General features: G+C 36.7%; 1 protein-coding gene across 1 annotated transcript; it reads left to right on the top strand.

Moving 5' to 3' along the window:
* Positions 1-14,185: 14,185 nt before the first annotated feature.
* Positions 14,186-25,683, top strand: dnai7 (dynein axonemal intermediate chain 7). The gene is made up of 16 exons (XM_056456367.1): positions 14,186-14,408; positions 14,799-14,887; positions 19,260-19,277; positions 19,490-19,574; positions 19,652-19,743; positions 19,851-19,955; positions 20,041-20,178; positions 21,158-21,292; positions 21,383-21,486; positions 21,566-21,860; positions 22,630-22,827; positions 22,906-23,092; positions 23,186-23,412; positions 24,856-25,014; positions 25,097-25,210; positions 25,296-25,683. The coding sequence occupies exons 1-16, from the start codon at positions 14,186-14,188 to the stop codon at positions 25,569-25,571; spliced, it is 2,445 nt and encodes an 814-aa protein (XP_056312342.1). The 3' UTR covers positions 25,572-25,683.
* The last annotated feature ends 608 nt before the right edge of the window (positions 25,684-26,291 follow it).

The raw sequence follows: 26,291 nt of genomic DNA, 5'->3' as shown, positions 1-26,291 counted from the left end.
TCAGTGTTGTCTTTGCATTGCAAAGTCTCTATTATACTATTTTGCTCATAGACCTACAGTCGGTACAGTTTCTACAACTTGCTAAATTAAATTAGCTCTCATTAAGCTGTTTGATACAGAGGTTACATATATGCCAAAAGGGGGAAAATGAGCATTTGCAAAAGGTCCTGCAAATGACTTGTTATAGATCTATAATGGAAAATAAAATTTGGAGAAATAAAATAAAAACTTGGTTCAAATTTGGTTGGAAAGTTCAGAATTTAGGGAATTGCTACAAATCAAAAGCCACCTTTCTCAAAATCTGTTATGCACCTTTTACAGGCCATTAGACTGTAAAAAAAAGATGGGTTCCACACAATTTCGTCATGTTGTCCTAACACAAATGAAGTTTAGATAATCGTTTTAACAAATTTAAGTGGATTGAACATAAAACATTAAAGTTATCCCCCCCCCAAAAAAACAACAATTGTGTTTTTTCAACTCATTTTAAATAAGTTTGAACAAGCAGCAAAAGTCATTTTTTTAAATGTAGATAAATATATATTATAGTTAACATATAAACAGTTATTAAAAACAGAAACAATATTTCACATTATTACCATTTTTATTTTTGATTAAATAAATGCATCTTTGGTCAGCAGAGAAAGTAAACTAAAACTTCTAAAACTTACAAAACAGAGCCTTCCAATCTCAACCTTTCAGTAGTGTATTTACAAATGTATTTATATATGTATTAATTATTTTAATAATATTGGTTCTCCACACGTCCTTCCATCACTTATTTTAATGTCTGCCATTAATGAAAAACAGATTCCTAACTACACTATTTCAGATACATCATGTACTGTATATTGGTGTATCCCTTGATACCCTTTGGGGTGATATCCCTTGATATTACTCAAATTTGTAGCAAAAGTTGTTTTGGATTACACTTGCTAAATTAATATTTGCAAATGTGCAATGTTGGAGGAGTTTATTTCCACTATTGTGACATATGGTTGAAGTCAGAATTATTAGCCCCCCTATGAACTTTTATTTTCCTTTTTAAATATTTCCCAGATGATGTTTAACAGAACAAGGAAATTTTCACAGTAGGTCTGATAATATTTTTTCTTCTGGAGAAAGTCTAATTTATTTTATTTCATTTCAGCTAGAATAAAAGCAGTTTTTAATTTTTTAAAAAACATTTTATGGTCAATATTATTAGCACCTTTTCGATAGTCTACAGAACAAACCATCAAAATATAATAACTTGCCTAATTACCCTAACTGCCTAGTTAACCTAATTAACCTAGCGAAGCCTTTAAATGTCACTTTAAGCTGTATAGAAGTGTCTAAAATATTATTTACTGTCATCATAGCAAAGATAAAATAAATCAGTTATTTAAGATGAGTTATTAAAACTATTATGTTTAGAAATGTGTTGAAAAAAAAAAAATCTTCTCTCCGTTAAATAAAAACTGGGGGAAAAAATAAACAGGGGGGCTAATAATTCTGACTTTAACTGTACATGTAAGCATACCTGATGTAAACTCAATGCCTTTGCTCCTGAACGAGCAATAGCTGCATCAAGGGTGTATTAATATTTGGTGTCAGCGAGTGTAAGAAGCTGGGAGGATGTGGAAATGTTGTGCGTTTGGGCTGGGACTTGTGTCAGTCTCTGGCTGGGTCTCTGTGAGTCAGGCAGGCTGGTGTTGGGGGCATGGAGGAGCTTCTGCAACGGGCCGCCCAAACCCTGAAAGAGCTCTTTGTGTCCCGGTCTATTTTCACAGGAAACGCCTGCCCTTTTTCGTCTCCTATGGGGAATATGTAACTGTGGTCACCTAATCAAACTTAACACAGGGAGAGGGGGATGGAGAAAAAGAAAGAGTGAAACTGTCAACCCGGCAGCTACAGTTTAGCAAAACACAGACACACAATGGCTTGTTTATGTCCTTCTATAGATCCTTTTCTCTTTCTCCAATTCACTTCAGTCTTGCCTTTCATAAATCTAGCCATGATGACAGGCTGTTATTTTATTGGCACTGAAGATAGGATTTTCAATGGCTGTGTCCAAAATGGCATACTACCATACTATGCAGTATGTAAAACACAGGATGTGAGCTAAATAGTATGTACAAATTCAAAAACAGTAGGCAAGAAGTATCTGGATGGCCTATCCACTTGTTAATTGTGGCTTCCGGGCATCCAAGCGCTATAACAAACTGTACGGGAGGCTCAACAAATGGTAATAATAAACATTTACAAAGCGATGTAATACTTTTGAAAGTCATGATCAAATTAATATATCCATGCCTAATACCAGATGGCCAGTAAGTGATTCATATTTTATAAATTGTTAAAATATTGGTGTCTGCAATTCCAGAGACTGTTGTGTACACCATGATTTAATATAAAATTCACTTTAATGTGTGTTATGACTAAAAAGTGGTCATAAATGAGAATTTTCTCAATTCAAATCAGTAGTGGCTTAGACCCGGTCCTGGAAACAGTATTCCTATGTCACGACTTAACAGGCTAATAGAGAATTTAAAGAATATAGTGAATTGAAGCAAACAGTAATGACAAAATTTACTTTTCAAACAGTCGTGAAGTAAATTCAAAGACAAATATTATACTTACATAATTAGTATGCGATTTCAGACAAAAATGATCTCTTCAGGATTTTGTTAGATGGTTTTCAGATTTTTATGGTCTAAAATCTGATAGAAATTTGATGCAATATACGCAGTCTTTCTTGTTTTGTGAAAATTCAATCTTGTAAAAAAAAAAAAAAAAAAAGCTAATATGGACTCTCATTTAAATGTCAGTAAAAACAATATCAGGAGATTTAGAGAAATAAACTGTTTATATTTGCATTTTATACAGGAAATCTACTATTGTAAAAATATAGCTAACTGATTAGCACTTTGCCCATTTCGCACCACATATTTCCCAGTTTGAGCTTTTCCTTTGTATTCTGACTATATACAGTATATATTGGTTAATGCATCTAGAAGTTAAGCAATCTAGGATAATCAAAATATGTGCAGGAAATCTGATCCTAAAAACTGAAAGCTCCTATTGATTATTTTGGCAAATACTGTGATTGTAAAATTCTGAAGGGAGGGACTGGATAGGCAGTCTTAATTTAAACATCAGGAAATGCTGGGGAGGGTTTAAAACCTATTCATTCACTCAAAAACACACAGATGCCTCTCTTGAGCTTAAAATGAGAGACTCCCTCTGATACTCCATCAGGGATTAGAACCTCAAATGCAGACCCTTGGATTAATACTCTGCCAATCCAGACTGAGATTCAGAAAGAGAAAGTTGGAGAAAGAGAACAACCAACACGAGCCAACGGTATTATGGTTAATGTCTAGAGCTGCTTTTATACTGCACAGAAGCCACATCAGTGCAAATATATCATGTATTTACACAGACGCACTGAGCAGCATGAACATATTTGCGGATTTACAATATTGTAAGCAGATGATCACATGCAGATGTTGATGGTTGATCAGCATGTACAGGGGATTGAATATAAGGCTCTGTCTGCTCAAGACTTTACGGTGCTTTCCGAAGGTCTACAATTTTTGCTGCAGTAGAGTTGTGAATTTTTATTTCCATTAAAAAAAAAAAACATTCACAATTTTTTTTGTGAATATATTTTTAAAAGCTCTTAATAAATTACATTTCAAAATATTCAAATGGGAAACAGATATTTTAAATTGAAATATTAATAAAATATTAATAAATATTAATCAAATAAATCAAATCTTGAGGAACAAAATAGCTTTCCTTATATTATAAATTTTGAAATTAGACATAAAATAGAAAAAACATTATTGTAAAATGTAACATTTTACATTATACCACATTTCATCTTTATTTCTATAGCGCTTTTGCAATGCACATTGTGTCAAAGCAGCTTAACATACACTTTGCAGTTTGTTCAAGCTACTTATTCAAAATGAGTTGAAACAACACAATTCTTAATTTTTTGGGGACAACTTAACTGTTTTACATTCAATCCATTAAATTTGTAAAAACGATAACGTTAACGTAATAGATCTGTGTTGGGACAATATGAAGGAATTGTGTGGAATCCTGCATTTTTAGTGTGAAAATAAAAGGCCATAACAACATTTCAGATAGTGGAGCAATCGGAGCGGACACACTCACACACAGACAGCGCGCGCATTTAGCTTTGTAATCCATTACAAACATGCACTGTTTTAAACATTTTAAACTTGTAAAACTCACTCTTGATCACATTTGATGATGATTGATGATCCTAGCGAACTGAACAGAACTTTTATACCCAGGTGCTTTGCGCACGTCCTGTCTTGTTGATATGATTATACGCATTACTACGGAGACATGTTAATACGCAGCTGTCAATCAATTCGGTGAACGGGGGGACCGCACTCCTACGTCAAGTTGCGTTCTGTCTCAAAACCGCTCCAATTGGTCCATTGTTTTTATGTTGTTAAATTTTAAACAAAAATGGACTGGGTGTGTTTTTATCACCCCAATATGACGGTATATACACTATACCTACACATATGTCTGTCCAAACAGCTTGAAAAGTAGATTTTTCACCATAGGTGCCCTTTAATGGCATCCTTGCTTATTGCTGAAGCCTAGCTCATGGTGGATTTTAGAGGGACCACAGATCGCCAATTTGCCACAGAGAACAGCACTAAAGTGGGCTGACAAATGAAGACAGTAAAAGATGAACAATAAGCATACTCAAAAGGAAGCAAGAAACTTCAAAAGTCACAAAAAGAAACCCCTTGACACCCTTCAGTGAGTCTATGCTGGATTTCACATGAGGGACAAAAGCGGCAGATCTTATACAGAAACGGTCTGGTGATTGAAGTGTAAAAAAAAAAAAAAAAAAAGAGCACCTCTTCCTCCCTCTGTCCTAGCGCTGGCCTTGACCCGCTCCCCTCTGTGTTCACAGTCTATGTGCACGACGGCTTCACAACTCTCTTCACTCTCCCAGATGAATAGGACCCAGGGACTTTTCCTCTGACGGACAAAGCGTGAGGAAGGCGTAAGTGCTGGCTGTCTGAAACAAGGTTACACGGGTCATTCTTCAAGCAATTAAGAACCGTTTTGTCTCATTCATTTTAAAGAAATTCCATATACTGTATACTGATTCTTTAGAAACTACTGCTATTGTCCAAATATTGTGGCGTCAAGCTACACAGACAGTTTCTTCCCCTCTGTAAGAGTTATTGGTGAATTAATTGAAGATCTTTTTTTTTTTAAGTGGAAAAGCAATGAAGGTGGAAAAAGTTTTGAGATGAAGTCGGAAAAATGGAAAGTAAGAGGGAGAATGAGTGTTGGATGAGAAAATTGAAGAGGGGAGACGAGAAGAGGTGCTATGGAGAGAGAGGAGGAGGAGGAGGAAGGCAGCACAAAGTCCCATGGCTGCCTCGGGGCATTGTGCAAAATTGATGGAGGGGATGAGAGACCACACACACACACACACACACACACACACGTACACACACACACACGCACACACACACACATACAAAGCACCTGAGACTCCAATCTCAGACCTCTATCTATGCCTGTGCATTTTCTCTGTAACCTTTAAAGGCAACAATACACCATGAACAATGCAGAACTCAGTTTTTTCCAAAAATTATATATATTTATATATATATATAATTTTTTGCCATTTTTTGTGTTTGACAATGCATATTCATATAAACATGCAACATTAAAAGCTTTTCAGACAAGATATGCTTAGTTGTAAAAGTATTGATTCATTTTGGCGTATTGGTGAATATGACAATCAGAAAGCTTTTCTGTTTGTGTTTAGTAAATATTACCGTCTTAAGGTTTTAAAATGAGTAAATGATAATAGAATTGCGATTTCTGAGTGAATTATTCTTTTAACAGTAGTAGTTAAACTGTTTGCCCCAGGATATCCGGTTGGTAAAGATAGTCAAAAAGCCAGGTGGGAAAACAATTCCGCCAGCATCCAAAACACGGCATATGCTGGTCTTTTCAGTAGGGAAATACTTACTGTCACTTTTTCAGTCTCTCCTTCTGTTTTTCTGTCTGATTTAAGGTAGACTCAAAGCTGTGGGGTTGATCTGCTGGGAGTGAGACAGCTTTGGGAAATTCCTCCATAATTCTGTGAACAAAAATCAATGGGAGTTTTGAAAAACAAAACACAATTTTAACCACACAGGTTTAGTTGTGTTTTCTTCTGCAGTATTATTTGTATCAATTATAGATTAAAAAAACAATTGCTGATGACAAACTTGAGATTAATTAAATTAACCTTACAAGTAATTTAACTATATTGAACTTCAGTTGAATCTTGAAAATATAAAACATGATTAACTTTTTAAAATCAGTTAATATTGCAAAAACATATAGTTTACAAGGTGGCTCAGTGGTTAGCAAAGTTGCCTCACAGCAAGAAGGTTGCTTGTTCGAGTCCCGGCAGGGCCAGTTGGCATTTCTGTGTGGAGTTTGCATGTTCTCCCCATGTTCGCGTGGGTTTCCTCCGGGTGCTCCAGTTTCCCCCACAGTCCAAAGACATGTGGTATAAGTGAATAGAAGTAAACAAAATTGGCTGTGGTGTATGAGAGTGTGTGAATGGATGTTTCCCAGTACTGGGTTGCGGCCGCTGTGTAAAACACATGCTGGAATAGTTGCCAGTTCATTCCGCTGCGGCGACCCCTAATGAATAAGGGACTAAGCCAAAAGAAAATGAATGATTGATATGGCTTACTTCTATTTACTTATTGATACAGCTACAGCGGAAAAAAAGAGATATTTGGAAAATGTGAATTTATATTGTATTGTTATTTATTTGAAAACATAAGTTTTTTTATGCTCTGCAAGCTACTGGTGGCATTTCTTCTCAATTAAAAACAATAATTTGGAACATAAAAACCCAATTGGTCAAAACAACAAACATTAAGCCATGTTTTCAGGCCAGTTTATTTAGATTTTTTGACAAGTTAGACCTTTTTTTTGTCATGTTTTGTCCAAAAAAAATCTAAATGACAACATTTTTATTTGAAATTTAGAAGAACTGTTATCTGACATAAAAAAAATAAAACATGATTACATTTTACTCAAACCCATACCTAAGAAATCAAGTTCATTTTGAAGAACTAAGAATTTAAGTAGGCTTTTTCATAGCTGTATATAAATACCATAGCAGTTTTTTCCTCAACAAATAATTATTTAAAGTGACGTTTTTATATGTGAATAAAAAAATTTTTATCGTCATTAATGTGCATCCATTCTGCATCCCAAAGCTGAAGGCATCACATAACCAATTGTAATATTTTTGTTTTGATCTTAAAGTGTTTAATATTATTATTGGATCATTTGTGTATTGTTGAATTGAAGCACTTTGGTAAATTACATGAGTGCATCATTCTAATTCTTGATTTTAATCACAAACGTTCATTATAGGTTTGTTGTGCACTAGGCCAAAAGATTTATTTACTTCACAAAGCCAATTTTTGTATGCGTATTCGGCGCTTTGCCAACATTAACTCTGGTAAGAGACCTATAACGCTGTGAGTCAGTTTGTTATCAGGTGAAATGCACTGAAAATCTAGAGAGAAGCCTACTGACCGCCCTCTGAGACTGGCTAGGCAGTAAATCACCATATTGTGAAACTGAGCTTCTTATTCTCTCATTTCCCTCCAAAAACAAACACTCCTGAATGGTTTACCACTAGAGACAATGTGCATTTGTCCAGCCAAACTCTTTGAGATTCAATCTTAGAGGTTGAATATTCAATGCCACCGCACGGCTCTAGTGCTTAGCATTAGCAATTAGCGCTAGTGAGCAGTACGGTCATTAGCTCTTGTGCACAGCAAGAGAATGGGATCTTGCTTCTGTGCCGGCATGTCCTGGCGCGCGTTAATGCCCGCTGGTTGAAATGCCCCATGGCTCCTTGACTGACATAGCGATGGTTTGCTGGATGGCTGAGCTGGCACAGAGACGGCCAGTCTGAGTCACACTAAAAGAGAGAGACTGACACACAGAAATACCGCTTACACACCAACCTGGAGCAAAAGTGGCCGCGCCAAACCCCTGAAGAGGCTTACTCAACTAGTGAGACTTCTTTCTCATTTGTTCATCCAGATCCCAGTCATGGCCCCCCTCTCTGTCCTCTTGTCCTGAACCGTATCGGGCCCCCCGCACTCAGACAAGGCCCCTGTTGATGGAGGTGATTGGGAAGACGCTGAAACCGCTGCACTTTCAGGAAGGCCCAGGCATGCAGAGCCACAACCAAGTCATCTGTTAGCAATCGAGCAACGGGGCTTGATATTAAAGAGTCATGCGGGTCACAAACCAAGGTCTCTACGCCCCATAAGGAGCCCTACTGTTTCGAGACACTACTTTCCAGCTGCACATTTTCATCGGGTGGGTATTGGAAAAATCACTCTATAGTACATTTAAGAGAAAAGACCTTTGTAATGACGTAAAGGTAATTATGGTAGCAGTGGGTGGCTTGAGTGGTTTAGAAAACCCAGGGAACAAGTTGCGATGGTGAATTTTTATGTTTGTAAACACTTCCAAGTAGCCAAGTAGCAAGTGACGGACGCTTTCAGACCAATTTCTGATCTGCAATCCAAAGAATATTCAAGGTAATTTTGTGTATGGATGGAGATGGAAATGGTCAAAAGGATGGAAAAAAATTTGAGAAGTTAAGTTGCCGTCCCTGACAAGAGTTTATGGAAAATGAGTGAGGCGTGATTCTTTTCCTGCATTACTGCAAGGCCGACTTAAGCCTCTGAATGTGAAAAAAATGGGATAAAACTTCAGCAAAGGCAGATAATGTGAGAGAAGAGCGGATAAACGCAGATCTAATGTCACAACAACGCAGCACAAAAACGCGTCAAGGGCCCAAAGCCGTTCTTCATCAAACCCTGTTATTTAAACATTTAACGCAACAGTGGAGGGGAGAGGCAGGAGATGATGATGATTTGCGATTTAATGATTCCATCACTGTATTAGGGGATTAAGATGTCCGTGGAAATAGATTAGTTCTACATCCATTTTCACTCTGACTGGCAGAGACCCAAAAAAGCTCAGAGATGGAAATATGAAGAATGAGGCGTGCTGTGACAGATGGAGCGCAAGTGACCTGAAGAGCGCCAGTTAGAGCACTACCACCACCTGCTGGTGATAATGGGAACAAATCACTCTCTGTAGCTAGGATAAAAGAGTTAGAGGAACAAATAAAAATTCTGTTATTATTTGCCCACCCTCATGAGCTTTCAAATCCTATAAGTTGTTGTTTTGTAACACAAAAATGAGAATGAATGAAAAGCAGACTTTTTTTTTTTATCAAAGTCATTAAAATGAAACCAAATGAGAATATCATTCTTTTCAGACAGTAGTTTCAACAAAGCTTAATCTGGGGTTCACAGATGGAACTGAGTGACTAAAAAGTTCAACTCACTGATTCAATAATTCAGTTATGATGGATCTTGAGGGATATCATCCATTCATTCTCCTTCAGCTTAGTTCCTTATGTATCAGGGGTCGCCACAGCGGAATGAACCGCCCTTGAGGGAGATCTGTAAATAGTAATTTTGATCTGTTTCTCAAAGCAGCTATCGCATCTCTTATTATAAGACTCTTATTTTCTTGAATTTGGTCATTGAGTGCACACACACTCAACAAAACTCAGGCGTTTACATTTGTCATCACTGAAAATGGCTATGATTGGCCACTGCCTTCATAAACTCAACAAACTGTGTATAAATAGTTATTATTCTCTTAACTTAAAGCAGAAAAAAAAAAAAAAATTGTGAGAGTTGGGTTGATCAATTACTACAGTACTTCCAATGTTTCATCATACGACATCTGACTATTGTTTCTACCCCATAGAAGAGATGTAAAAATTGAGGAGATGTAGTACAGTAGTAATAGTGATTTAGTTTCCAACATGTGATGTTTTATAAACAAATTTCGAGAGGACCATGCGTAGATGTTTCAGCAATTCTGATACATCATTGACAATCATTCCATTATCCAATCAGCATTAGACCAAACTCCTATAAAAACCAAAAGTTGTCCTACCTGCATTATCTCACGAGTTTAGCATCCCTCCACCACCCTGACACCTTACCTCTTAAACATTATCTACCCAGGGGGAGCGTTCTAGGGCAGGCTAGACACTTCACTCAAACCCCAACATCTCTTTCTTTCCTGATAAGGGGAATACCACAAATTGGGGTGTCTTTCCCGAGCTCAGAGCCCTCACCCTGGACAGCATGCCAAATATGCTTTATTCTTAAAACATCTGTAAGTGTGAACTCGTGAAATACTATAAGTGGAAGTTCAATCACAGTAGATTTCACCAATCAGAGCAGAGTTTAAAATGAACAAATCTTTGAACTAATCATTTGAGACTTTTTGAGAAATAAGAAGACTTTAATTTTATTTTAATTTAATTCATGTTTTTTTTAAATCTTGAATGCATGTAAGCCTATTGTTGGAGACCGTCAAAACAAAATTAGCAACCTTTTTTACATGGCCACACATGCTCTTATGTTAAAACTAAAACGCGTCTGTCAAATAGACTACTTGCTAGACATTTTGAGAAGATTCTTCAAAAATATCTGCTCTATTTTTAAATGAAGAAAGAAGGTCCTATGTTTAGAACAACATGAGGGTGAGTATGTCCAGGCTATCGTCAGATTGCACACCCACAGCATGGTCATTCACAGGCCCCGATAATCGAATTGAGGCTGCAAAGTGTTGCGGAAGCGAGGGAACTATTATTAAATGATCAAATCTTCAGTGCTGACTCGTTCTTCTCAAAGCCATCAACTATAGCGATCTCAAGTCATTATACTTTGGCTTATGCAAGGTTTAATTACAAGAGCGTGACCCTCCTTCTGCCATTCCTGATAACATCAGCGATGTGGCGGTAACGGTCACATGCTTAAACACGCCGGGGCTCAGAAGTCAATTAGTCCAGAGAACAAAGGAGACTTAGAAGGAGAAGGAAAAGACAAATAGAAGACGAATCCTGCAAAGGAAATGAACATCAACTTGGGTAAATGAAGGGGGGGGGCAGATGCAAAAGAAAACAACGCAAAAGTGGCTGTAAGTTCATTAATTAGAATTTCAAATCGGACAAACTTGAGATGACAGCAGCACGCTTGTCAAATCAGATCATGGCCTAGCAGAGCGGAGAACCTCCCGGTGCTTGGAGCCAAAAGCAGGAACAGCTCATCGCAAACAGCTTCCTGGGGACTGTGTGTGTATATGTGCGTAAGTGTGTGTGCGATTACTGCAGCGTGTAAGCCGTCTTCATCGCCTCTGATTACTGCGGCCCGCCTTTTTCCCGCCTGTCCGCCCCGAGATGTCACTCTCCCCCTAAATGAGAAGTGACAATTAAAACATTCTCTTAAGGCGCTCCAAATCAAGACGTGCTGGCAAGGCTGGCGGAGTGCCGCTCACCACGGGGCCAAAGCGAGTGAGGTGAGGGGCCACAGAAACTGCCTGATCTGCCTGCCGGTCGTGGAATCAGGGGTTTAAAGTGATGAAGGCTGTCCTCGGGCCCAGCACCAGTGGGTAAGACAGAGGAACACACCCTCTTAGGGCACTGGAGGGTCGGCGAAGAAAGAGAGATGGATGAAATTGTGTCTTCAAGGGGATGGAGGGAGAATATTAAGGACTAGATTGACTGTGTGCTAGTTAAGATGCTGAGGGGTAAATAAAGAGAGTGAGAAAGCGAGAAAGATGATTGCAATGGTTTAGCTGAGTCAAGATCATTTCGAATAGCACATCTTTAATCAGTCCAAGGGCTGGGGACAAAGAACTGGTCCTTTCATCACACTGGTTGATATTACCCCATTTAAAAACACAATTTAAATGTTTTGGTGTAATATTTACGTTTGATATAGGCTGAATTAATATATTTCATATTTTGTTAATTTTACTTTGTTTATATATAACATAGAGTTGAAGTCAGAACTATTAGCCCCCCTGAATTATTAGCCCCCGCTTATTTTTTCCCCCAAATTCTGTTTAAAGAAGAGAAGATTTTTTTCAACACATTTCAAAACATAATAGTTTTAATAACTCATTTTTAATAACTGATTTATTTTAGGCATGATGACAGTAAAAAATATTTTACTAGAAATTTTTCAAGAGACTTCTATACAGCTTAAAGTGAGATTTAAATGCTTAACTAGGTTAATTAAGTTAACTAGGCAGGTTAGGGTAATTAGGCAAGTTATTGTATAACGATGGTTTGTTCGGTAGACAGTCGGAAAAAAATAGCACAAAGGGGCTAATAATTTTGACCTTAAAATGGTTCATAAAACATTAAAAACTGCTTTTATTCTAGCCGAAATAAAACAATTAAGACTTTTTCTAAAGGAAAAATATTATCAGACATTCTGTGAAAATTTCCTTGCTCTGTAAAACATCATTAGGGAAATATTTAAAAATGAAAAAATATTAAAAGATAATTCTGACTTCAATGGTATGTGGTTTGAATGTATTAAATCTTTTAAATGTCTGTGTTCGCAAACCTTTCAGCAAAATAATTTTATATTTATTGTCAAAATTGTTGGTTGAAGTTTATTTACCCCTTCACATTCTCTAAAATATGTTTATAGAACAGAAAAAAAGTGAACCAGAAGCAAAATCATTAAAAACTGTTCTAGGAGCACTTAATATAATATATACAACAGCATAAGCTAAAACACTAAAATAAATATACATTTTTAACCAAAATGACAAGAGAAAGCAAAAATCTAAATCTCTACTTGAACTACAATATGTTGTATTGTGAATTAATCTCCTCTGTTTCTGTTATTTGTGATTTTAGATCTGAAAAAATATATAATTGTATATTTACTAAAACTTACAAGCTAAATAATTGTTTTCTCTATAACCAGTGGTGTGAGACAAGAATATGGATTTGAGTGTGTATGAGGCACACAGTAGAGACAGAGAGGTTGTTTGGGCAGTTACCAGGTCAGTCAGTAGACAGCTGCAGCACTGAGGGAGATAAAGCCAAACTAGCCTGGACTCAGTGAGGCCCCAAAGTTCCAGATCCAGACCCCCACACTACAGAGACCAGCCTTTCGGAGCACCGCCAACGAAGGGTCCATTTCATATTTGCCCAAACTCTTTAAAGTAGAACAGAGGTCATCGACTGGAGAGGATGAGAACAAAGGGGCATCAAGTCAAAGCTTATCATCGTTGCACCTTCACAAAGAAAAATAGAGCTTTTTAGAGACCTTGGCATAAATACTGAGCAATAGACAAGCAACATAGATATACGTACAATATCTGGATAAAAGACTCTCCGAAAAGTATTTGGACATTTTAAATAACTAAAATGCTTGAATGACTTTACATTAAATGATAAAACATAAAACCAAGGTGAATCTGAAAGACAAAAAAAGAAAAGGAGTACTAACAGATTAAAATCTAGCAACTAGAAACATTTTAGTTGGATGTTTATCCATTCATTTATTAATTTTCAATCAGCTTATTTATCAGGGGTCGCCACAGCGGAATGAACTGCCAATTATTCCGACATATGTTTTATGCAGCGGATGCCCTTCCAGCTTCAACCTAGTAGTGGGAAATAAATGTTTATGTAGTTTTTTTATTTAATTATGTAATTATTAGTTTTGAATGTTACTACTTGATACAGAATGCTCAGAGAATGCTCAAAAAATGTATGTTCCCATAATGTTTAAAAAACACCATAAAATGCAGATTTTAAACACTCACAGTTAAAAAATCTAAACATAATTGGAATGCTAATAAAACTTAGAATCTTAGAAATTGTGATAGCACTCTCATTTTTTAACATTAGATGATTAATTAACTAAGATTAATGAGAAATATATATTTTGCAGCAATTAGTAACCTTTGTTAAGGTTAGAAACATCAATATTCACATTACATTAATATTAACAGATGTTAAAAAATTAATCAGTGATGTTAAACTGAACATGAACTAAGATTAATAAGTGCTGTAGATCGTCCTTAACAAATGAAACCTTAAAACAAAGTGTACTTCAATGGTATATTTCTTTGATTTAATTATACTATGCACTGACATACATGTTTTTAAAAGTGTGACTTAAGTGTCCAAATACATTTTGCGTCCACTGAAGATAAAGACAACAAACAATCTGACGTCCAATGCCTGAAAGGAATGAGCGCGACAAAGCACAAGTTTCTGGACGCTTTCCATGATACATTGTTTAAGCCGAGATTTACAGGAACGTTTAGACGGCGAGTGCCCGCTGGCTTGGCGCTGTCAAGCGTTTGCAGCTTTAATCTGATCTATTATGCTGATGAGTTTGACTCCGTTCCAGAGCCTTCAGTGGCTTCACACTCACACAGTGAGCTGGCAGCCGAATCCATCACCTGCGCTGGTGAGTACACCGACACTTTGTCACTCAGTCACACCTGATCCGAGTCCAAAAGCGGGTTGTTCACACCACTTCTAGTTCACGTTCTCTCCTCGAGCCTGCCAGAGATCTTCTTTGTCTCTGGAAATTTAAGTAAGAGGAGGTGTGCTTCCCTTCCTTCCTGCTATCCTATATGTGTGTGTGTGCGAGCGTTTGGAAGAGAGGCATGAATGAATTAATGATGTCTTAAGTAAGTAGGGCATGTTATAATGATGAATGTGTGTAAAGTGTGTTCATAGGACAGCGGAGCAGGAAGTTAGTGTGAGCGAGTGGAGCTCAGCTTCAGCCCTGCAGCTTCTAAACTCTAAGAGACGCTCTCCAACAAACCCTCTCATATATCATTACAATCCACAGTCCCAGCACTGCTCTCCCTCATTCCTGTGTGCTCTCGCTCCCCCTTCGGCATACAGGAGCACTTTCTACAAGATGCTTTAGGCTGGAAAGTACAGCACGACAAAACCTGAAGAGAGAGTTTAATCATAAATGACATTATTTACTCACACACAAGTCGTTCCAAGTGTGTTTGACTGACTTCCTTCCCTCAAGCGCGAAAGGAAAAGCTTAACATTTCCCCAGGTGTTCTTTTCTGTCTAAAATGAGCAAATATAAAAAAAGTTGTATGAGTTTGACATGACAATGGCATAATTTTAAACTTCTTAAACCATGTGTGTGCACTAAAACTTTAAAATAAGATTTGTTTGCTTTTTTTACTACTGCTATAGCTAAAATAAATACTCTTATCGTACTTTAGATTATTCATTATATAAAAGTCAACATTTGGATTAAAAAAGTTTATCAAAAGATCCTGAAAACCTGTTGTTGTTCAATAGTTTTATGACAAATTATATAAAAGGTGATGATCCACTTCAAATGTTGACTTTTGTGTAGTACATTTAAAAGGTTAGATGTGAGTACATTTATTCATCTTTTTAAGTGTTTAATATTTTTTCTTAAAAGGTGTGTGCATTAAATTTACTGGATTAAGAGGTGCATTTAAAATGTAAATACTTCTGTTACATTGTAAAACCCAACAGTCAAGTTTATCAAATGAAATGAGTGTAGTTAACTCAAAATTGACAGAAATTTAGTTCTACTCATTTGAAAAGAGTTTTGAACTTGTGTTTTGAACTAGTGTTGAAGGTAATGAGTTAATTAAATACCTCATTACTTCAACTTAAATGGATTAAGTTCACAGTATTCATTAAGATTTATTATTTGAACTTAAACGGTTTACTGCTATCGGTTTCCTCAAATGGTTTGAGTTCCCTTACTTTTGGGTTTTACAGTGTACAAATAAAAGCTTTTGTGGATCGTCTTCTTCAAGTAATCCTGGAAAAAAAGGTATCACAGTTTCCATCACCTGCACTCGTTAGTAAACCAACACACCTGATCCAAGACCAAACGTGGGTTGTTCACACCAATTCTAATTGCGTTCTCTTCTAAGATGTGCCACAGAACTCCAGCAAAAATAAAAGTAAATGAATGCTGTCTTTCAGCTTTCCATTTAAAACCCTAACATGTAAAACGTCCATTAAAACATTAAGCAGCAGAACTGGTTTCAATCTTGTTATGTTAATACTGTAGTAAGAAATGTTTCTTAAGCACCAAATCTGCATATCGGATCTTCAATGAATTCTTGAAGATCCTGTCTGCTGAATATTCAGTGTTGCTATCACAAGAATAAATTATGTCTTATAGCATGCAATATTTAAATAAAAAGTGCAAAATTTTAATAACTTATTGAAATGTGGCTGTTTTTACTGCATTTCACCTTAAAGAGTCTTGAAAACTTCTTTCAAAAAGATGAAAACAGTATTACACATTTAAATGAAAAACTGCTTTAACAGATACAAATATGCTCTCTTTACGCAACCGGTGAGCTAAATTCTACTCATTTAAAGCCAAAATGATAACAAGCACAAAGGTGAGAAATGATAAGATGTGAGGCTGAGAATAAGGGCACTCAGAGGTCACTACAAACCTCACAATCATCTCTCTCCGACTGCAAAAGTACAAAATATCCAAAGGCAAATCTGCAAACTTAACTGCAGGAAATAAAAAAATGCAAAAACAAAACATCCCCCGTATGTGACAGCCATGAAGACAAATCCAATTATTTGTGTCTCATGTTGCAAATTTGTTCTAATGGACGGAATAGGAAAATAAATAAGTGCCTGCAAAAGGAAACAAAGGGATGCGATTTCTAATTAACATGAAAGAGAGACGAAGAGACGTGTTAGTAAACCCATCTTTCATCCTTCTCCTCTCCTCACAGTCGGCACATTTGTTTGTGCACGAATGTTGTCTTTTAGAGTAAAGCGCGTTTCCGTTTCGCCGGCAAATTAAATGTCAACAGATTTAACATCGGCTCCAATCTCGTTTTTTTTCTGGAGCATTTTGTCGATTTTATTGTTCATTAAGCGTTTTTTTCCCCCCCCCTCTGCATTGCTTGCGCTCAAGCGGCTTTATTTGTCACATCTTGGCTTTGAAGATCACAAAAGCCTGGGACAATAATTAGGTTTAGTGTAATTACGAACTGAGCATAATGAAAGAGTTGAAGGGAAATGTCTGGCCCTATCTGCTCACTGTCTCTTTCCAGATAACCATTAATCCCACATTAGCCCTGCACTGTCACTCTAAACAACGGCTTTGAGAAAGATGGTGCGATCGGATGACCCCCACCAGGTCACACACAAATGCTGAATGTGATATCAAAGAGGTGGGGAGAGGTCAGATCACTCCAGCTGCTGAGCAAAAACAGAGGGTTAGATCATGTCAGCAACCCCCTACATTGGAAAAGACCCCAAGCAGCAGAAATAATGAGAAAAAGTCATCCATACAAGTTAAAAGTCAGTGGTGATGCAAACAAAAGCTTGCATTGACTGCTTTACCCAAGAATTAGATTTGCTAAAGTGCAGCAGAAACTAAATTCAAGACAGTGCTTCGTAAATATTAAGTTTTTTTTTGGCATTAGCTTTATAAATACCCCGGTAACTTACCTAAAGTAGGGCTTTTATAGCTATGGTGTGTGTCAGTGAATGTGTGACAACTCCTGTGCAGCACCTGGATATCTGCAAGCCCTTTTGGCATCCTGGAGATATAGCCGTTTCCGTCGATCGAAGTACATAAACGCAACAGAGTAAAAAGTAATAATGTTTGTTAGTTTACTTAATAATATCGGACAATTAATTTGATTAAAAGAGAGAGCTGCTTATATCCTGTTCTCATAATCTCTTTTAAATAAGACAAATAGAATGAAACCATAGACAGACTGACAGACAGACAGACAGACAGATAGATATATAGATAGATAGATAAAACAGGTAGACAGACATATACAGAGACAGATGACACAACATCATATTTACAAACACCACCAATGATCCAAATAAATGTAATAATGTTATTGTCTGTCACTGTAACACGTGGCTGCATTTGTCATGACAATGTCACGCTCCTGTTTCAGTGTCTGGATAGACATGTGGTGTGTAAAGCGCACAGATGAAACTCCAGATGGTAAGGACAGACCTGTGCAGTGTAATGCAGGGAAGAACAGCCTGGGTGTGTGGACCGCTTCCCAAAAGGCTGGATGTGCGGCTTCTGCCAGCCTTCTTCAAGACCAGTAGAGACCGCCCCAAACATATGAAGCTCAGATTACCTTTGACCAGCAGATGATTTTGTGACTTTGCCACTCTTAACAGCATCACCTCAACCCAGAGGTTTAGTCACAAATGTAGAGGGAATGATGAGGGAACAATGATGAGGTGTTGCAGAACATGGGATTATTTTGGGCTGCCACTGGAAAGAAAAAGAGAATTTTGTTAATTGAATACTACATTAACAAATACATAAAATGTGAGTCTTTTAACTCTAAATGGGATAGTTTAATATAAAAGCGAAAGTTCTCTAAATGTATTATTTCTGAGCTTTTTCTTCAGTTCAACACAAAAGAAGTTATTTTGAAGTGTTGTAAACCAGTATTCTTTGACTTCCTAAGTATATAATATGTCTACCAGTTCCCAAATATTTGTTTGTGTTCAACATGGAAAAAATAAACTATGCTTTTGTAAGTAACCTTGACTAAATGCAATCAGGGTTATATATGTATATGTTTACGTTAGCTTTAAAACATGAACAAAATTAGCAACGCAGCTAACGTTATTATAAAACGGAAGTAAACACTAAATAACTTACTGTATTTCAACATCATTCCACTGCACAGAACACAGTTAACAATTTGCTAAATGAATAAAGACACGTGACAGATCACTAACGAACACACGGGCATAATAACGTATAAAAACATGTATAAAGTATAATAATAACAACAGAAAACATCCTCAAAAACAAAAATAACTCAACTTTAGCGCCATCTTGTGTTAAAAGGATGGCGTAACAATCAAGATATTAATTTAGTTTTTACAAAAACAAAAAGTCTCAAGTGGACGACTGTATCGAGGACGTCGAATTTACTTTAATGGCTGTTTGTTATTTCTTCATTATATCTGTATAATATCCAACTTCCGCTTACAAAGCGGATTGTTTACTATCTTGGGTTAGCCGTTGCCTAGTGACAGGACACCAGCCTGTTGCCCGAGAGTTTGTGAACATGGTAAGTCAGGTTTCCAAACGTTTTAGAGAAAAATATAGGTATTAAACGTACTAAAATGCATGAACATGTGTGAAATGACTTCATCCATTTCCATATGCTAGCAATGCATATTTATTTATGATATAGATTATAATTACATTATTTATTTACATTGTATTTATGTTTTTAAAGTGATCATAATATTTCTACCTTTTCTGTAACAGCCACCGAAAGATGGAAAGGTATGTTGTTTCACTAATGATGTCTATTTAAACGCAAAGTTACACTTTAATAAAGTTGTTCGTTTGGACTTTTTAACGTTCTTAGTAAAATAAAGTTTGTAGAAGATCAACATTTGTAGAATTTTAATAACAACGTTATAACTAAAATTTACACCAACAAAAAGTGAAGACAAAGTATTAACTTTAAGAAATATTTTCCATTTTGAATTGAGTCTGCAAAAAAGAAAGGAGGAATCAGCAAGGCTGAAAAAGAGAGACTGCAGAGAGAGGAAGAGGAAAAAAGACAAAGAGAAGAAGGTATACCTGCTAGAAAAATCAGCCATTAATATGATTAAATGTTTTGACTGATGACAAATCTGTTATTTTTCCTGTAGAAGAGGCTCGTCTCATTGCTGAGCGTGAGGAGCATGAGCGACTTGAGAGGGAGCGAATAGAACAAGAGAAGCAACAGATACTTGAGTTAAAGGTCTGATGAACTTTCATTTAAACTTAAGCAAACATGTAGTTTTCTGAATTTATTGTGTGTCACAAGTTTGAATCGGATGACTGATTGACCCCTGACAATGTCTCCAGGACAGAGAGCGCAGAGAGGACGAGCTGAATGAACTGCGTCACATTTTAGATGAGAATCACTTTGCAGTCACTGTGAGGGAAGCAGAATGCAGAGAAAAGTCAAAGGTAGAGAAGTTGCATAGCTTTATTCAGATTCCTCAGTGTCTACTTGAAGGGTATTAAAGGATGATTTGATCTTTGGTCTTCATAGTGGGAGCGCTATATGCGTTGCGATGGCAGTCCAGACCCGTCGGTGCAGCCTGAAATCAACACCTACATCAGTTTGTGGAGAGATGACTCAGAAAACCAAATCCAAAAGGTCTTGGAGGAATGTGCTCTGACTCTTGAGGTTAGATCAGTACTCCGGATCTGTTCTTTCCAAGTCAGTTATTGACTAAAATGATTCTGGTATAATAATATATTCATTATTATCAGTCCCTCCAGGAGTCCAAAGAAGTTTTTTGTGTATCTTCACAGCAAAACACAACAACTGAAGCATATAATGTCATACATTTTGTGAAAAATTTCACAAAATTTGTCATTTTAGGCCACAAATATATATATATATATATATATATATATATATATATATATATATATATATATATATATATATATATATATATATATATATATATATATATATATATAAATATATTTATATATATAAATATATTTATATATATTTATATATATAAATATATTTATATATATAAATATATAAAAGTCTGGAGGACGTATGATCACAGCTTATCAAACATTTAGTACTTAAACATTTAAAAGTAAATCTCTCTTTGCTAGGGCTTTAAGAGATGGATTTTCATCTGGTAGATGATCAAATGTAAATAAACTGTTATCTCACATAAAGAGCAGTCATTTTAGGTTAGGATAGCTGTAACGTTTGAATTCAGACTCCTTTATTCCTGCTGATAAACTGTATAAAATATATATATATATATAAAAAATAAAGCAAAATCATCAAAACCTACATGATTTTAAGGAGCCTGAGCATTTAAAGCAGTAGATGATGTAACCGCTATGGAATCCCAAGCAGTTAATAATATTAAGTTTATGTAGTATATTCGCTTATCAAGCCACCACAATACTGTACATAAAAATGGTAACATTAAAACTACAAGGTCACACGTTACAGATGGTGAGCAATGATTGATCTTTAAACATGTACAGTTAGATGCTTCATGTAAAAAAAGTATGCAGTCTGAACCAGGAATTATACAGAAGAGGTTTGATGCTGAGTAACAAAAAAGGACATGCTAAAATTCACACACTACGAAAGGAGAAAAACTAAAACTATTTATCTTGGACAGTTGGAGAAGGAACTGGACTTTCTCTTGGGTGATGGACCCGAGCCAAGCACTGCTAAGCAGTATCAAGAAACACTTCTGAGTCTACAAAATCTCATCCACTACAAACTTAACCAGGCCACAGAGGAGCTCCTGAAGGTAAGGAGTTCTGATGAGATCTGTCTGTGCAGCTCACATCTATTTCAACACATGGATACAGTATTAATGTGTGTTTTAATCTCCATCCAGTTTGCAAATTCTAATTCCGACATCGACACTGGAAATATGCAGACCGTGGTCAAAGACAGCAATATCACTCTTTGTTTGTGGGCGAATCTTAACAAAAATCCAAGGTTTATCTATGTTCTTTTTTTTTTTATTTGACCTAATTAATAAGATATAGGAAGTAAACTTGACTATCCATGTTTCCAGGTTTAAAGGTTACAAGTTCGAGGAAGTAGGTCTGGGTTTTGAGCTGCCGAAGCCGCTGGCTGTAATTGAGGTCGCAGTTCGGATCCTTCACACACGCTATGACCACTTGTCCCACTACAGCGAGCGAGAACAGCTCCAGAAAAGGAGATCCATGATGGAGGCCATACTTACTCAAATTACTGAGAGTGCAGCAGCAGTGCATGATGGGAAGGTGGAGGGAGAGGGGGATGAGAGTGAAAGCTCAAAGCAGGTGGAGGAGGAATGCCATTCAGTCAGATCTGAGAGCAGGAAGAGGGTGAGTGAGGTTTTCATTATGTTTTGTAGTGGCTTGTATTGCTGTTGTTGTTATTAACGTGTGTCCATGTGCCAGAGCGCTGTGAGTGTGATCTCAGCTAAGGAGGGGAGGAAGAGCTCTTCGATCAAGCTGTTAGAGGAAGGAGAAAGTCAAATGGAGGAAATCACCACAACATTAGAAGGAGGTTTGTGTTCTTTTCATTTTTTTTGCCGTATGCTTAATTCAATATTGATGAGAAATCTTATTTTTATATATCATTTGACATTTATTGTAACATATAATTGTTTTATTTGATGTTTTACTTATGATTGCTCAAAAACAGTAAAACTTTTAGAAACCTTTGCATTTAGTTATAACAAAACCACAATAAAACTTCATTCAATTAACCTCTTAATAAAACAAATAAACATGATGTTTGTGCATTTTCACAACAAAAAACAATCGCGAAACAAATAATGCCATAAGATTTAAATCATTTTAGGCCGCAAACAAACATAACAATTCAGGAAGGATTTTATCTTAAAAAATTTCCTTTTCAGTTTTAAAGCTTGTCAATTTATACGCTTGTCTTAATTTAGCTTTTTAAATCTATATGCACCTTACATTTATTTAAACTTGAGTAATTTCAGTACTTGATTTTAAACCGTTTATATTGTAGAAGCTTAATTTCAATATACTAAAAAAATTTGAATTTTCATTCAAACTCATGTTGTGCATCTTTAGTAATATACATTATACTTTATATAGTGATATACTAACGATAATGCAGTCAATTGTTATTTTCTGCTTCATTAAATTGTCTCTAGATAAACATGACCCCTACCCATCACCTGCTGAACCTGTGACTGACACTGATGTCCATATAGTGGATCTGCAGCAGTTCACACCTCTGGGTGGAGTCTTTTACTTTGACCTCTTCCACATGCCGCCCCAGTCTCGCACAGTTAAAGGCTGTGAAATGAGAAAGGTACATTTTGGGATAGAATCCTAGGCGTCATAGATTACTGAAATACATAAATCTTAATCTTCTGACGTGTTTTATCAGTTATTAGACACTGGTCTCCAGGTCTTCCCCTACCCTACAGAGCAGTCCCGCATCCAGAGCTCTACCTCAGTGAAGCTGGATGAACACAGCACTACTGTACCCTCATTGCCTGTAGGGGTCACTGTAGCTCTGCCTCACTCAATATTGTTTCTGGAAGATCCACAAGTGGCACGTTGGGATCCTATTGGTGAACAATTCACATCACATCGCATATGAATAAATTAACACATTGCTGTTTAATTCATATCACAATATATCTCTTATACCTGTTTTTCTGCAGGTCAGCACTGGCGGACAGACTGCATTTCTGAGACATCTTATTATGCAGAATCCCGCAGAATCTCCTTTCAGATGACTGCATTCTATGCCTTCACGTTACTGCAGGAGACATATGCTAACATGCCTTTCCAGTCATGGGAGCTGAGACCTCTTGGCCAAGACTCAGCACTGTTCACAATCACTGGAGCTCTAATTGAAGTCAGCATCACAGTCAAGGCAAGAGAGGCTGTCCAAATCTACACATATGTGCTGCACTTTAATATTATATAATCAATGTATATATAAAAATATTAATAAAATATTAATTAAATTCATTTTTACCGTTCATAAGGTCCATTCTTAACATTAATAACAGACTTTGTTGTCTTTTACATTATAGCATAGGTCTCAACCTCGATTCCTGGAGAGCCACAGCTCCAATCCTAACCAAACACAGCTGATTCAACTAATCAAGGTGTTCAAGACACCTATGGACTATTAAGCAGGTGTGATTTGGAGGTGGTTGGAGCTAAACTATGCAGAGCTGCGGCCCTCCAGGAATTTGAGACCATTGCATTATAGTAAATACTTTCATTTAACCAGTTAAATGACAGTTAGCCACTGTCTTGCATATTTTTGCTCCAACACATTGGCTTGAAAATTTCTAGTGAGTTTAAAGATTAATTACCTGCTTCAGGTATGTTGAATTAGTTTAGAGCTAAAGCAGTAACAGGTTTGAACCCCCCCAATTAAAAAAAAACTGTCACAAGTGGCAACAAACGGTTTAATTGTATGTAAACGACTAGGGTATTGTTACAATATTATGACAAATAATTATTCTCTGTAGAGTATAATATCAATTACATATACACATATATTACATATATCAATAGAATACATATATAAAGCTTGGTGGCTACAGAAACAAGAGTTTTATGAAAGTTATGAAAATTATAATCACTGAAGCTGTGAAATCAGTCGTACTACTACATTTTATCACATTGTTTTGCACACACATTAAGCAAAACTATGATTTTCAGCTAAAAGTTACATGACTGGTTATAAGGCCATAATGCCACCACTGTGTATGCAATAAATGTAATGTCACATGTAATCTCTTAAAGTTTAAATCAAAGAAATCTCCCCTTTTGGCATCTGCATCAAATTTACAAACATGATTTAATATGTTTCCACAAATACAGAGACATTTTAATATAGTTGGTTTATTTTTAGCAGGTTGTTATTGCTTTTAGAGGGATTTGCACATATTTTACAGCTAAGGTGACCTTAACTTCAGATATATAAAGTTATTCACTGTATTAGTCATGAAAGTCTGCACTCTGCAGGGGTTGCTTGATATTATTGCCTGTTTTCTTTATGTTGATTACACTGTGGGGGTTTGATTTGACAGCCAAACGTTTTTTTTTTATATTAACAAGTTTAAATTACAAATTATAAAACATACTTATCACTAAATAGAAGGAATCTTTGCATGCATGGCCATGTAAAACGAGTAGATCCAAACAAGAAATAAAAGAGCATTCTGTCATTGAACCATTTCCTTACTAAAATACCTGATGTATACTTCAGTTCAAGACCAGACTGTTGACAATACAGACGCAAGGCTACAGAGAATGCTATGCCCTCTATGTGCAATCACCAGCACTGATCGATAGCTTTTTTATTTTTAAGGGTAAGCAGTGTATGCTGCACATGGAAGAGACAAAGGACTTGGACCATCTTTTAGGGAAGTGGATGAGCACATCAGAACTGCAGAAGGCCATGAGGAAAGCTGGGATCAATATATTTGTGAATGAGTATTCCGACAAATACGTTAGCATCAACTTAAAGGTAACAATTGCTTTAAGAATCCATTCAATCATTCACTAGCCTATACACAAACGTAACATTTTAATCCCTTTCTCATTTAAAGGATCCTTTAATAGAGCACACTGTATATGAACAGATGGCCTTAATGTCCTCAGCTGTGGCCTTTTCATGGAGCCGCTGGAACGCACAATGTCGACAAGAGCACCTTGTTCTACAAGTACATCATACATTATTGACAAACTGAAGCAATATTAAATATCTAAGGATGTTGATTACTGACTTTTAACTGTTTGACTTTGCAGGCATGCGAACAGTTGGAGGCGGGGCCTATAGCCGAGGAGGCGTGGTCTCTTTACCTGTTGGGTGCCCAGAGAAACCAGCACCTGAAGATGAAGGAGCAGGAGGACAGCTTTTCTCCAGAGCTGGCTGAGGGTAGCGAGTTCCACTCCACATTTCTGCACATGCTCAGACAGGACATGAGCACTGAGGGTCAAGCCAGAGTCCGTCAGTCTCACCATCTCTACATCGACACTGTACAGAAGCTCCTCTGTGCTACACGTGTCCTCACATATTCCTGATAAGAGACAGGGAGTATGCACATCTAAAAAAAAAAATAGACAACAGGCGCACACACAGTAACATCTAAAACATTTGACCGCTGTTTTGAATATATACATATGATAAGGTCACTGCAACATATTGATGATATGACATGCTATATATAAGGCTGTTTCGAAAACTATAATACACTAGATTCTGAGTATATATATATTTTTTCTATAGCTGTGCGTATCTTACAAAGCTTTAAATAACCCTATTTAGGGGCCATCTTGGCAGTTTCCATGCCTAATAATTCCTATTTCACTTAACAGTGTTTCTCAACCACATTCTTGGAGGACCATTAACACTGCATGTTTTGGATGTCTCCTTTGTCTGGCACATCCATTACAGGTCTTTCAGTCTCTGCTAATGAGCTGATGCTCTGAGTCAGGTGTGTTTGGTTAAGAAGACATGGAAAATGTGCAGAGCTGATGGTCCTCCAGGAACGTGGTTGAGAAACACAGATTTAATACACATTTTATGTTTTACACAGCGGATGCCCTTCCAGCTGCAAACCATCACCAGGAAACACTCTCATGCACACTCATACACTACAGATAATTTAGCTTACCCAATTCACTTATGCCGCATGTCTTTGGACTGTGGGGGAAACTAGAGCACCCAGAGGAAACCCATGCAAACACACGGAGAACATGCAAACTCCACACAGAAATGCCCCAAAAAAATTTTCTTAAGTT

Source organism: Danio aesculapii, chromosome 4, assembly GCF_903798145.1.
Source record: "Danio aesculapii chromosome 4, fDanAes4.1, whole genome shotgun sequence".
Classification (NCBI taxonomy): Eukaryota; Metazoa; Chordata; class Actinopteri; order Cypriniformes; family Danionidae; genus Danio; species Danio aesculapii.
This window is presented reverse-complemented; position numbering and strand designations above follow the sequence as displayed.